Here is a 12420-nt window from a genome sequence, read left to right on the forward strand (position 1 = left end):
TTTCTTTCTTTCTTTCTTTCTTTCTTTCTTTCTTTCTTTCTTTCTTTCTTTCTTTCTTTCTTTCTTTCTTTCTTCTTTCTTTCTTTTCTTTCTGACAGTCTTCCTATATAGCCTAGTCTGATTCTCCTGCCTCAGCTTCCCAGGTACTGGGACCATAGGTGTAGACCACCATGCCCATTTGCTTCTTAATATGTTTTAAGTTGGAATGAACAAAGTTTTTAAGTTGAAAATATTTGTGATTGTCTGGAATAGTTTGAAAGCAATTGTCTCTTCATAGTGTTTGTATAGGTAGTGAGCCCAAAGAGTGCTCTCATCCTAGTGTTTTCATGGTTCTCAAGACATGTCTCCCAGTTAGATGCAGTGAACCCAGCTGTCCTCTTGCTGCCAACTTGTATGGAAGCTGCTCCCAATCGCTTGACATTCTCAAAACTCTGCTCCTTTATTTCATTATTATTGTAGGCAAACATTGGAAAGAAGCCATATTTAGTGTAATTTGACCCCAAAGCCTCAGGGTAATCATGGGATTATAAGTAGCCAACATTCATGTACTTTCTGTATGGCAGCTCCAATTTAGAATTCTTCATGAATGTGATTTTTTTTTTAATTCTCACACAGCATTTAGAAGGAGGTATTTTCATTTCCATTGTATACCAAAGCATAGAGAGACTTAAATAAATTGCCCAAGAAAGGTCACACAGATAGCAAGTGGCAGAGCCACCATTCAGACCAAGCTAATACCCCAAAGCCTACAGGCTTGGCTATAAGAAATTACTGCCTCTGTAAATGGCATCTTATTTATGGGAGTGTGCTCATATTTGTTGTGCCCTTACATCAAGCATTAAACTGCCATTGTTCCACTGACTATAGTTTGCCATGTCTTTGTGGACAGAGCCAGTGTCTGTCCAGTGGTAATCATTTTAGTCTGGTGTACTTAGAGGACATAGTTCTATGCAATGGGGAAATAACAGTCCTCATGGTGTAGGACAGTGTCTCTGGACTGAACATGTGGCACTTAGAGTGAGGTCTTGAGCTGATCTCTGATGTTCCTGAGCTTTCTAGGCAGCCCTTTGCTTGTGTATGAAGTGATAGGTAGCTTATTGCTGAAAATCATACTTGGTTTTTCTGTATGTTTTCTGGTCTCACTTCTTTCCTCCACATGCTATGCTATGTGGTTTTAAATTTATATAAAAGTATGAGGAAAACTAAAGTCTGCTTTTGAAATAATAACTTGTGGTCTTACTGAAATCATATCAAACTTACCACTTGTCACCAGAAGCATTCCCCATGGCCCTGCTGAGTCCCTGTGAGCTCCTGCATGGCAGTATATGTCTGCTTGTCTTCCCCTTCCTCTTGCTGGTCATATAGCCTGTCCCATTAAGATGTGTAGCTTTGGTCATATCTCTTTGGCATTTCATTGGAGTTGGACCATCCTTTGAGTATTTGAGTAGTCATCTGGAGATGAAAATCGACTGTGGTCACCTGAATGTTCCTGTTGTATGCATTTGTTGTTGAATGATTGGCTTCGTGAATGATTAGCTGTATACAGTAAAAGTCTTACATGAAGCATGGGGTTCTTTGAGGTCAGGGACAAGTTGCTTATTCTCTGAGTATTACAGTAGCTTCAATTCGTTTTCTCATGGGCAAGCAATATTCATTCTTAGGAGCTTAGGAATCCTAATGGACCTCTTTTGAAAATCTAATAATGTATCTTTTCCACACACACGCATGCATGTGCCAGGTGTTAATATTTTAAACTAAACTCCTCTGTCCTGTCCCTATTGATGATTCAAGTTGTCTCTGCCCATTGTTTCAGCCCAGTGGACTGTGGACTGTTCTTTTGGGAGAAGAGCTACCACTGGTGTGGCCTCAGTGTGGAGAAAATGCTTCTCTGATTCTCACCCTACAGGGAAGCAAGAAGGTAGATCTGTGGCATACCACTGCTGTAAAAGCTTGCCCTTTTCAGTGACCCACCAGTGCCTTTGACTCACTGCCTTTTCAATATCAGGGCCATTGCACCTTAAACCTTAGTTTTTGGATTTCTGTGTCTTACCTTTTTAATTGGTAAGACATATGTTTATTATCTTTTTGATACAGATCTTACTAGATGAGTTAGGGGAGGAAGGTGAACAGTTAGGATGTTCTCTTGGTTACTGCAGTAGAGAGAGAATCTTTGTGCTCTTTTGGAGCCCAGAGCTTGTTTTATTAATAATTAATAGCTGTTATATCATTATAAGTTGTTGTTCCCCCATTGAAGCAAACTGAAGAGGCTTTTTGCAACCAGAGGTGCTCACTGAGGCTAATGGGTTAGTATTCTGGTGCCCAGGTTTGTTTGGTTTTTTTTGCGGGGAGGTGTGTCTCTAGGTTAGGACATAATGGGGTCTTGCACCAAAGCCAAGGTTTGTTGGCATAGGAAATATAGCAGAGAGAATTTGCTTTATGGCCAGACTGTTCTCCTGTCTGTGTTGTGATCAAACACAAAACTGCCATACTGTAAAAATCAACGTTTTTAGCATGACCAGGTGAACTGCCAGTTGACTATCTAGTAACTCAGAACCTTAAAAGTATATTATTTTATACTGTTTATTATTATTTGTTTGTGTGCATGGCATTTATATGTGTTGGTGTGGTTGTGACTTACAGCCACATGTCACTGTGCCCGGCTTTTACATCAGTGCTGAGGATCTGAACTCAGAAATCCTCAATGCTTGTGTGATCAGCACTTGACCAGCCCCCACCCCACCCCCAAAGTTTAGAAGATAGAAAGAGGTCAGCGGCTTCTCTGAGTCCCAGTCTCCCCCCTCCCCTCCATCATGCTATGCTGTTGTGCTCTAGCTTCAGTGACTTGCTTTCTCCAGGGCTGACAGATGCTTTTGTTCTGGGGGGCCTCTTAAAGTGGTGATATCTTGGAGTGGTCATTTATTTAGTTCCCTCCCCAAACATTAAGCACCTTCAGTGTGAGACAAGTGTTTGAGAGAAGCAAGATCTCCTGGTTTTGTGCTCCAGACAGACTCAGCATGAATTGGCATAAGTACTATTGTGGCAGATAACTCTGTGGAGTTGAGCAGTGCTCTGTGCCTTCCATCATCTGTCTATGATGTATCTGTCAGTGTAGAAGAAGGATACCCCATCCTTTCTTCCATTGTGTTGAAGTCTGTCAGTTGATTATGGTTGTGCAGCCTAGGACCTGAGCAGCTTCTGGCTGATTTGCTGGATAATTGCCAGGTTGCCACAAGTGCCCTTGTGTCAGTGAACAAAGCTTGCATGGGAAATCTTGCATGGGTTTCTTCTTGGCCTATAGGCCCTTCCCTCATGGGATCTCCTACCTTGGCTGTACAGGCTCAGATCTAGCACTTGGGTATCTTACCTTACCTGTTGTGCACATTTTTCACTCATGGGAGCTGCAGTTTATGTATTTTTTATTCTCCTAGTAAAGAAAGACATTACCAGATAAGCAGATTCTTGAATGAGCAACTGGCATACATGATCACAGTGCTTTTTCATGGCAAGTGCATAGATCTGTGAAGCATTATTTAATAGATTCCACTTTAGGAGAGTTTTTGTTGTTTTGTTTTTGACTCCTACTGTACTTAACTTTTCTGTTTTGTGAGATTGACTTGAGTTAAGTACTAGGAGCTTGTTTGGAAAGACAGAGTAAAAATACATTTTACTGTGTGGGCTACTGGTAATTGAGGAGAATATCAACATTCTACAGTTTATTTTGTTCCAAAAAATTTCACCATAACTGACAGTTCCTTTTTTGCTTTGGGTTGAACTCAAGAGTTTCAGTAGCAGATTTAAACTAAATCTGATAAGCTTCAGTTGAGAATAAAGCTAAGTTTATTAGGTTATTAACAAGTAACTGTTAGGAAATTAAAAGGACTAAGTAGGTTTGATTACTGATTGGATTTAGACATTTCAGTTTTATTGTTTGATTGTGTGCACTGGTGCTAAGCAGTGTATTAGCCTAGCCTTGGGGGCCATAGATAATTATTTTGATCAGTGAAGAATAGATACAGAATTGGGAATCCAGAAATCTAGATAGATACTCTAAAAGTGAATGGCTTTTCCCTAAATCTGTAGCTGAGGCCATTGATTTCTACCTAATAATGTCACTCCTTTTAAGATGAGACAAGCCACTTGAGATGAACTTGGTGGCCCCTTGGAGACTTAGGTCTACTTCTTTGGCCTTAAAACTTAACTACTAGCTCTGATCTGACTGCGAATGGGCTGATGCTGGAAATGGGCGTGGTGCCATATACTCAAGTTTGGGCCTCCTTAGTTAGTCTGCATTTCTTTTTGTTATAGGCTCAGGATGGGACTTTTGCCCCTAACTTTTAAAATGTGTAGTAAGTTCCTTTGAGCTGGATGTCTGCAATATGCTGTCTATGACCTTAGACTTTGCCCATGATTTCCTTTGGGAATTAAAGCCATGCTGAAATGGTCAGCTTGCCTAGGAGAAAAGATGCCAAGAAATTTCCTAAAGAAAGCTGAGTATGTTAATAATACACAAGGCTGAGATGGGAGGATCATGAGTTCAAAGCTAGCTTAGGCAACAAACACAGCAAAACAATATCTTTTTGTTGTTGTTGTTTTTTGAGACAGGGTTTCTCTGTGTAGCTCTGGCTGTCCTGAAATTCACTCTGTAGATCAGGCTGGCCTCAAACTCACAGAGATCCGCCTGCCTCTGCCTCCTAAGTGCTGGGATTAAAGGCATGTGCCACCACTGCCCAGCAAAACTATATCTTAGTAATTTAAAATTGAAGAAAGGGGATGAGGTAATTGGAGTAGAGAGAGAGGAAGAAATTTTCTAAAGAAACCTATGAGAATGTTTCAAAACACAGTATTACCCCTTAAAACCATCCAGTTAGAAAGTGCCAGAGTCTAATCAGGCAAACTAACCTATCTGACCAGATACACACCTCATTTTCACTGTGGCAAGGTGGTTTTTGAAATAATGTCAGGAATGTTTGTAGTTTCAGAAACAGATTTTTTTTTTTTTTTTTTTTTTTTTTTTTTTTAAAGAATAGGTCAGGTATACTTTCAGAATCATAGAGAGCCCTTGGGGAAGTTTATTGTTCTGGTACTTGTGGTCTCTTTCTTCAGTTTAGGGACATATGCTGGCACTGGCCCTTTCCCATACCCTGCATTCTACCTACTTTGGTTCTTGGTGCTAATTATTCTTGCTGCTGTATTCTAATTAAGCTGGAAGCTTCTAGCCAACGTTGATTTTTTTTTTTTTTTTTTTTTTTAGTATTTGTCAAGTTCAAGTATATAAGGAGCAAAGTTCCTTGGAGAGTAGGAAAACTCTCTAGACAGTGAGGGTGGATTGATTGTGGGTGAATGAAAGAATGTGCTCAGAAATGTTTGGTTCAAAATAGAGAAATTTAGAAATTAGAAGTTTTACTTCTGTGAGTTTTTGTTGCTGTTTTTCAAATTCTAGGTCCTTAAGAAAAGTATTTCAGAGTCAGTGAGATGGTCAGCTGGTAAAGCACTTTTCCACCAAGCCTATAATGGCCTGAGTTATGTAATAAAATAAATTCAGAGTAGTGGTTGCTACTTGAATTAACCTAGTGTGTTTCTTTCTGAGAACAGATAATTCTTTTTGTTTTTCTGAGTTTCTAGTTGCATTTTCAGAAAGGTGAGAAAGCTCAGGTGCATATAGCAAGCTCCCCCTCTCTGCCCCCTTGACATATAGGCATTATTGACATTATTTGGAGTTAGTTGTGTTGCATGTGGATTTGTTGGCAATCTAGACTTTTAGAGTTAAAAGAAATGAAATGATCTAGTGCCCTTGGAAGCAAACAGATTGATGTCCACAGAAGGAATATATATTATACAGAGTGAGCTTATCTACATGACAGTTACCAGCTGAGACTGATAGTGATTTCTTAGGTAGAACTTAACCAGTGCTTGTTGCTGAGAATGAAACCTATGGTGTAGAACATTTAGTGAAACTATCTTCCACTGAGCTATATCTCCAGTGTAGGTGGAGTTTTTCTGTATTTTGACAGCTGCTTCCCAAGTAACTAACACAGAGGCTTAATATTAATTGTAAATGCTCAGCCAATAGCTCAGGCTTGTTACTAGCTCACTCTTACATTTTAAATTAACCCATATTTCTCATCTATGCTTTGCCACGTGGCTTGATACCTTTTCTCAGTACAGCACATTCACCTTGTTTCTTCCTGCATCTGCTTGAGACCTCCTAGACTCCTGTGACTCTGTCTTTCTTCCTCCCCAGCATCCTCTTAGTCTGGTTGTCCCGCCTATACTTTCCACCTGGCTACCGGCCAATCAGCTTTTTATTAACAATGAGAGCAACACATTTTCACAGTGTACAGGATTATTCTACAGCACCCTAGCCTAGCTGTAATTTCTTGAATGGAACTTTGGCCCTTGGAGGTCTTCCCTGATCAAGATTGTTCCTCTCAGTCCAAACATCAAACAGACTGTGATGCCAGACATGCAGAGCAAGCAGTAGATGGCAGGGAAAATGTTTTAGCTCTGTGAAAAAGAGGCAGGCAACTTGAACACCCTGACTCTTTATTCCTCCTCAAGGGACTGGGTACTACTTACTTGGGCACTATTTTGGAGACTCCCACATATACTCAAAGAGTTTGGAGCTAATTAGACCTGAGGAAACTGGCCCAGCACTGTGTGTGGCTGGCCTCTGGAGGTAGAGGTGGGAGTCCCTCCTCCTTGACCTTGCCTTAATCTACCGGATAGTTGGTTTTATTTCACCATAGTTTAAAAGAAAAAACATTGAGCATGTGTAATAAAGGGTGATAGAGTCTCTACTGTTGTGCAGTTGGCAGTTAGTGTGCTTCAGTTCTCACCCCCCCCCCCCACTCACCTGCCTTGCTGCATCATTTTTATGCAGAGCCCACATATTTTATCCTTTCATTGCTAGTGTTCCTACTTTGCATTTTAAACTAGTTGAAACTTAGTTAAAATCTGATGAGGAACCTGAGAGAAACAAAGCACTTAGGGAGTAAAGATGAGCTGAAGAAGCCCCCATGGTCATCAACTCAAGGCCTTTGCTGTGTAGGACTTGCTGGTGCTGGACAGGGCTTTGGCCAATGGGGAGGAGAGAAAAGTGCTGCCTCTTCTGGGGTGGTGGTTAGGACAGGGATGATCTAGTCGTTTAAGGCCACTTAGTTAGCTTTCTGTTTGTAGCATTAACCTTTTGAATGAAACTCATCTTTTCACAATTTTAACAGTGAACTCTGATAATGCGGTTTTTATTTATAACTGGCGGGAGGGGTTGTAGGAGATTTACACCTTGGCATCCAGTGGGTCAGACAAGCATTTCTAAAGTTTTTTTTTTTTTCATGGATGATTGTGTCATGACAGATGATTGTTCCTGTTTTTGTTTCAGATGGGAATGACTGGTAACACAAGTCCATTTGGACAACCATTTAGTCAAACTGGAGGGCAGCAGATGGGAGCCACTGGAGTGAACCCCCAGTTATCCAGCAAACAGAGCATGGTCAATAGTTTGCCTGCTTTTCCTACAGATATCAAGAATACTTCAGTCACCAATGTGCCAAATATGGTAAGTTGCCCTTGGTTTTCTGTGCTTCGGGTCTTGGTGGGTGCTTTGGCATGTGGATTTTATGGTGCTTACAGCGAAGAACTGTAACTGAGAGTATGCCATTAGTGATAGGAACATAACCCACATGACTGAAGAGCACAATGAGCTTTACATTTTCTGTGTTGAGCTAGCAACAAGATGGATAGGGAAGGTTGATTTAGCTGCTCTTCCCAGATTCTTTTTTGTTGATGGGATCATGTATGGGAATTTACTTTTGCAAAATTCTGAGTATCACTAAGATACATAGTATGCAGGTGGTGGCTGGTCAACCCCTGACTTCTCTTCTTCCTTGTGTTTGTTGGTAACAGTGAGCCTTCCATACTTCCATATACTTCTACAGTAATGATTGACAAGTCTTAGCCAAAAACTGACCATGCTTTCTAGAAAGTTGTCTTTTGGCCTTGGAAAAACTAATTTTGAACTATTAGTACAAAGAATTCTGGAGTGTTGTTTATCTTTTTTCCCTTTGTAAGATCTTCTGTAACCTTAGTATATGTCAGAACTAAGAGAATGACAGCATTTACAGCGTGCAATGCTCTGAGCTCTTGGAAAGCAAGTGTTGAGGCCTTTTCTCCTTTTAGTGTACAGTGAGAAAATGGGAACAGTGAGGCATCCTGGGAAGAGGCTATCTCTGTTAACACTTGTCTTTCCTTTTTTTTTTAAAGCAGTAAAACCTGCTATTTTTAAAACCACCCATGATTTTCTGTTCTTTGTTCTTTGATAATCCCCTCTCTTCCTTCCTTTGAGTAGCTTTGGTTGCCAGGGTTGTCCAGGGTTATGGGAGCAGTACACTGCCTGGCCTCTCTCATGTTTTGTTCTTAGTCCTCCCTGAGGAGATAGTGCCATGAACTCCAAGGCCAGCTGTCATGCCTGTACCTGCTTGGTAACCAGGCACGCATTTAGACTTCATTGAGAACATTTTCTTTTTCATGGTGCTCTACGTTTTATACACATGGAATCCCTTATCTAATGTCTTCTTTGCTTTCCTCTTTCAATTTTTCTCTGGCTTCTTGTCCTCCCATCTCCAGAGTGACAGAATCCCTTTACTCCAGGTCCCTCTGCCAGCCTTGGCTGCTACTTTGGAGACCTAAACTTGCTAGGTGTAGTGGCCAAGGGTTTCACAGAGGGACTAGGCAGAGGCCTTTTCCCTTCAGGACTACAGCAGGGCTCCTTTCAGCCTCTGCTGTGACCAGTGTTCTATTACAGGGCCACCTGGAACCTTGGTAATGTTTGACAGTAACCCTAGCCACTACCCATGACCCTTCCTCTGTCCTGGTTATTACAACTAGTATCTCCAGGAACTGACAAAATATGTTCGTTGGGATACAGCTGTCCCTGTTGGGAACCCCTGCTTTGAAGAATGGTCAGGAGGAGCAGTAGCAGTGTATCTCGTTCTTTTGTTTATTTTCTGGAATCTTGGAGGAATTCAGTCAACACTGTTTCCCTTGGCCCCCTCAAAATCATAGTAAACTAAGGAAGCATTTTTGTCTACAAAAGCTGTAGTGCCCACTCAGGGCACCTTTCTTATAAAGGCACATGTGAACTTTAGTAGATACCTCTGGGAAGTAAACTGAGTCCTTTGTCTGTACTGTTTATTCTGGCGGCACAGGGTAGGCCATGCCATGTCAGGCCATGTGCCCATGAGCATCTGTGAACAGCCTTCAGTGGAGCATTGGAGGTGGGACTAGTAAAGGGTCAAGGCACAGGCTACATGGCATCTTTTTCAGTGTGTACTTACTTTATGCCTGCGATGGCTTCTTGAGAGGCATCATTAACAGGTCCCATTTGATGGTGAGGAAATTGAGGTTCTGAGGGAGTCTGACTTGTTCATGGCCATATAGTTTCCTTTTTGTGGAGTTTTTCATCATATCCAGATGTTTTAGCAGCCCTGAGTTCCTGGGAATGGCGTCCTTAGCTTATGCTTACACAGTTTGTTTGCAGTTCCTTGACTGTGTTTCTGTGATCTTTCTTGAATTTTCTCCATTGTATCTGATGTCTTAAATTGCACAGATTTTCACATGGCAAGGAAACATTGATATGAAAAACGACATATGCTACATTGAAAAAGGAAAATAGATGCCTTGAACTAATGACCTTCTCTTTTTGGAGGAACTGGGGGTGGGAGGATTATACTTTTAAGAGTTGTTTTAGTTTGGTGTTTTATTTCTGTAATAAAGGACCAAGAGCAGCTTGAGGAGTAAAGGTTTTATTTGGCCCCCACTTCCACATCACTGTCCATTATTGAGAGAAGCCAAGACTTAAGGCAGGAACCTGGAGTCAGCAATGGAAGCAAAGCCCACGGAAGAATGTTGCTGCTTGCTCAGTGTGCCTTTTAAAAATACAACTCAGGTCCACCTGCCCAAGGGTGGCATCACCCACATTGGGCTGGACCCTCCCATATCAATCATTAATTAAGAAAATGCCCCACAGACTGGCCTACAGGCCTCTCTTATAGAGGCATTTTCTCAACTGAGGTTCCCTTTTTTCCAAATGACCTGAGCTGTGTCAAGCTGACAGAAGCTAACCAGCACAAGGGGTAATTTTTAGGAGCTGATGGACTTTGCTTCCAAACAGTTCAGGGTAGGGGACACTGATGCAAAGTTAAGTTCTTCATGGGGCAACTGAAGCTTCATAGCTACGGGCAAGGGACTCTTCTCTCTTCCCACAAGGCTTCAGCATTTCTGTCTGGTGTAGAGAATAGGAAGATATGCAGTTATTTGTTTGGTTCTTTTGTTATGTTTGCTGTGCCCTACTGTGGGCCTAGGTTTGGGAGGAGCCCTAGAGGGGACTTGCTAAGGAAGGCAAGCTTGCTCTTCAGTGGAAAACAGTTAGAAAACCCCATCGGCCTGTGTACCGTGCAATAATTAAGATGATGCAAAGACCTTCTTAGGTTGAACCATTGGAGACGGTCTCACCAAGGCAAGGAGATTTGAAGGTGATGTCACAGAGACCCTAGGTCAGTGGTTCTCAACCTTCCTAATGCTTGACCCTTTAATACAGTTCCTCATGCTGTGGTAACCCCCAACCATAAAATTATTTTTGTTGCTACTTCCTGACTGTAATTTTGCTACTGTTGTGAACCATAATGTAAATATCTGTGTTTTCCAATGGTCTTAGGCAACCCCCTGTGAAAGGGTCATTCCACCCCCAGGTTCTTTTGTTTTGTTTGTATTTATTTATTTATTTGTTTGTTTGTTTGTTTGTTATGGTTTTGGTTTGTTTTTTTTTTCGAGACAGGGTTTCTCTGTGTAGTTTTGGTGCCTGTCCTGGATCTTGATCTGTAGACCAGGCTGGCCTCGAACTCACAGAGATCAAAATAATTTATTTAACTTTATATGCATTGGTATGAAGGTGTCAGGTCCCCTGGAACTGGAGTTACAGACAGTTGTGAGCTGCCTTGTGGGTTCTGGGAATTGAACCTGGGTCCTCTGGAAGAACAACCAGTGCTGTTAACCACCGAGCCATCTCTCCAGCCCCTTCCAGGTTTTTTTCTATCACCCCTGCCCTAGGGTGATAGTAAGATACTGGCTTTTGTAGGAATGGTGGGAAGCCAGTGCTTTTGAACAGTGACTCTTAGGAAGGTCTTCAAGTAGTGTATGAACAAAGCTGGGGGTCAAGCAAGAATCAGCTTGGGGGGAGGGTGGAGACATGGCTCAGCAGCTAAGAGCATTGGCTTCTCTTCCTCAGTACCAGGTTTAATTCCCAGCACCTTACAACCATCAGTAACTCCAGTTCCAGGGGATCTGATGCCCTCTTCTGTCCTCCATGGGTGCAAGGCATGGAAGTGGTGTGTAGACACACTTGCAGGCAAAATACCCAAACACATAAAAATATATTTAAAAAAAGCTGGGGTGAGGGTAGAGATCTTGAATGGAAGAAGGGCTGTCAGTTTGCAGGGAAATGAGCTGCAGTTTTTTAAGTCATTCAAGGCTTTTTTTCCTGCTACTTTATGGAGGCTAAAGGAGCTAGTGGCCTGGATATGTTTGGTCACAGTGGGTTAGGAAGACAAGACAGGGTTGTCACTTAGGTAGATTATCTCCTGAGAAGGTGTCGTGGTGGAGAATCCTCTACAGAGCTGGAAGAGGAACAGGCTTGAGGAGGAGACAAAGATATAGGTGCAAGTGACTGGATGGCAGGCAGGGGTGGTATGTGAACAAATAGGGCAGCTGCTGACTAATTGGAGTCAACAGCTCACATGACACAGTGTAGTGACAACTTTATGATGTGGCCCAGGAAGAGCATCAGATAGATAGATCTCAGGCTCGGGACAAGAAGGGAAGAGAGCTGGCAAAGGGGAGTAATTCACTACTAGTGGAGAGGGGACCTGTGGACTACGGATTTGGTGTCAACTAAGAGAAGGGCCAAAGAGCATCATCAGAACATGAAAGCCAGCCTGAGAAGGTTCATCCTCTGCTGATGGAAACGTGCGATCTGAATGTTTGGAGACCTTGGGATCACCTCACCGTGACCGCACCCCCATCCCTCAGTGCTTTGGTGCTAGGAGCTCCAAAGTGTTAAGATATTAGAGACACAGGTAGAAAAGTAGTAGAGTCCACTATTGAGGATATATCTAAGAGGAAATAAGCATGCTCTTAAATTTTCAGGTATATCTCACTGTAGCTCTGCCTCTGTCCGTTCTTTTTTAAAAATTATTTTTATGTGCATTGGTGTTTGTTTTGCCTGTGGAAGGGTGTTGGGTCCCCTGGAACTGGAGTTACAGACAGTTGTGAGCTGCCATGTGGGTGCTGGGAATTGAACCTGGGTCCTCTGGAAGAGCAGTCAGTGTTCTTAACTGCTGAGCCACCCCTCCAGCCCCTGCCTCTGGT

The 12420-nt window shown here is 42.2% G+C and overlaps 1 protein-coding gene across 2 annotated transcripts in view; it reads left to right on the top strand.

Moving 5' to 3' along the window:
* Crebbp (CREB binding protein) overlaps positions 1–12420 on the top strand; it is a 138868-nt gene that overhangs the window by 57477 nt on the left and 68971 nt on the right. For both annotated transcript variants that reach the window (XM_059270101.1, XM_059270102.1), the window contains exon 3: positions 7379–7555. In XM_059270101.1, coding sequence (XP_059126084.1) covers positions 7379–7555 — 177 coding nt within the window. The remainder of the gene's footprint in view (positions 1–7378; positions 7556–12420) is intronic.

This window comes from Peromyscus eremicus, chromosome 8a (assembly GCF_949786415.1).
Source record: "Peromyscus eremicus chromosome 8a, PerEre_H2_v1, whole genome shotgun sequence".
Classification (NCBI taxonomy): Eukaryota; Metazoa; Chordata; class Mammalia; order Rodentia; family Cricetidae; genus Peromyscus; species Peromyscus eremicus.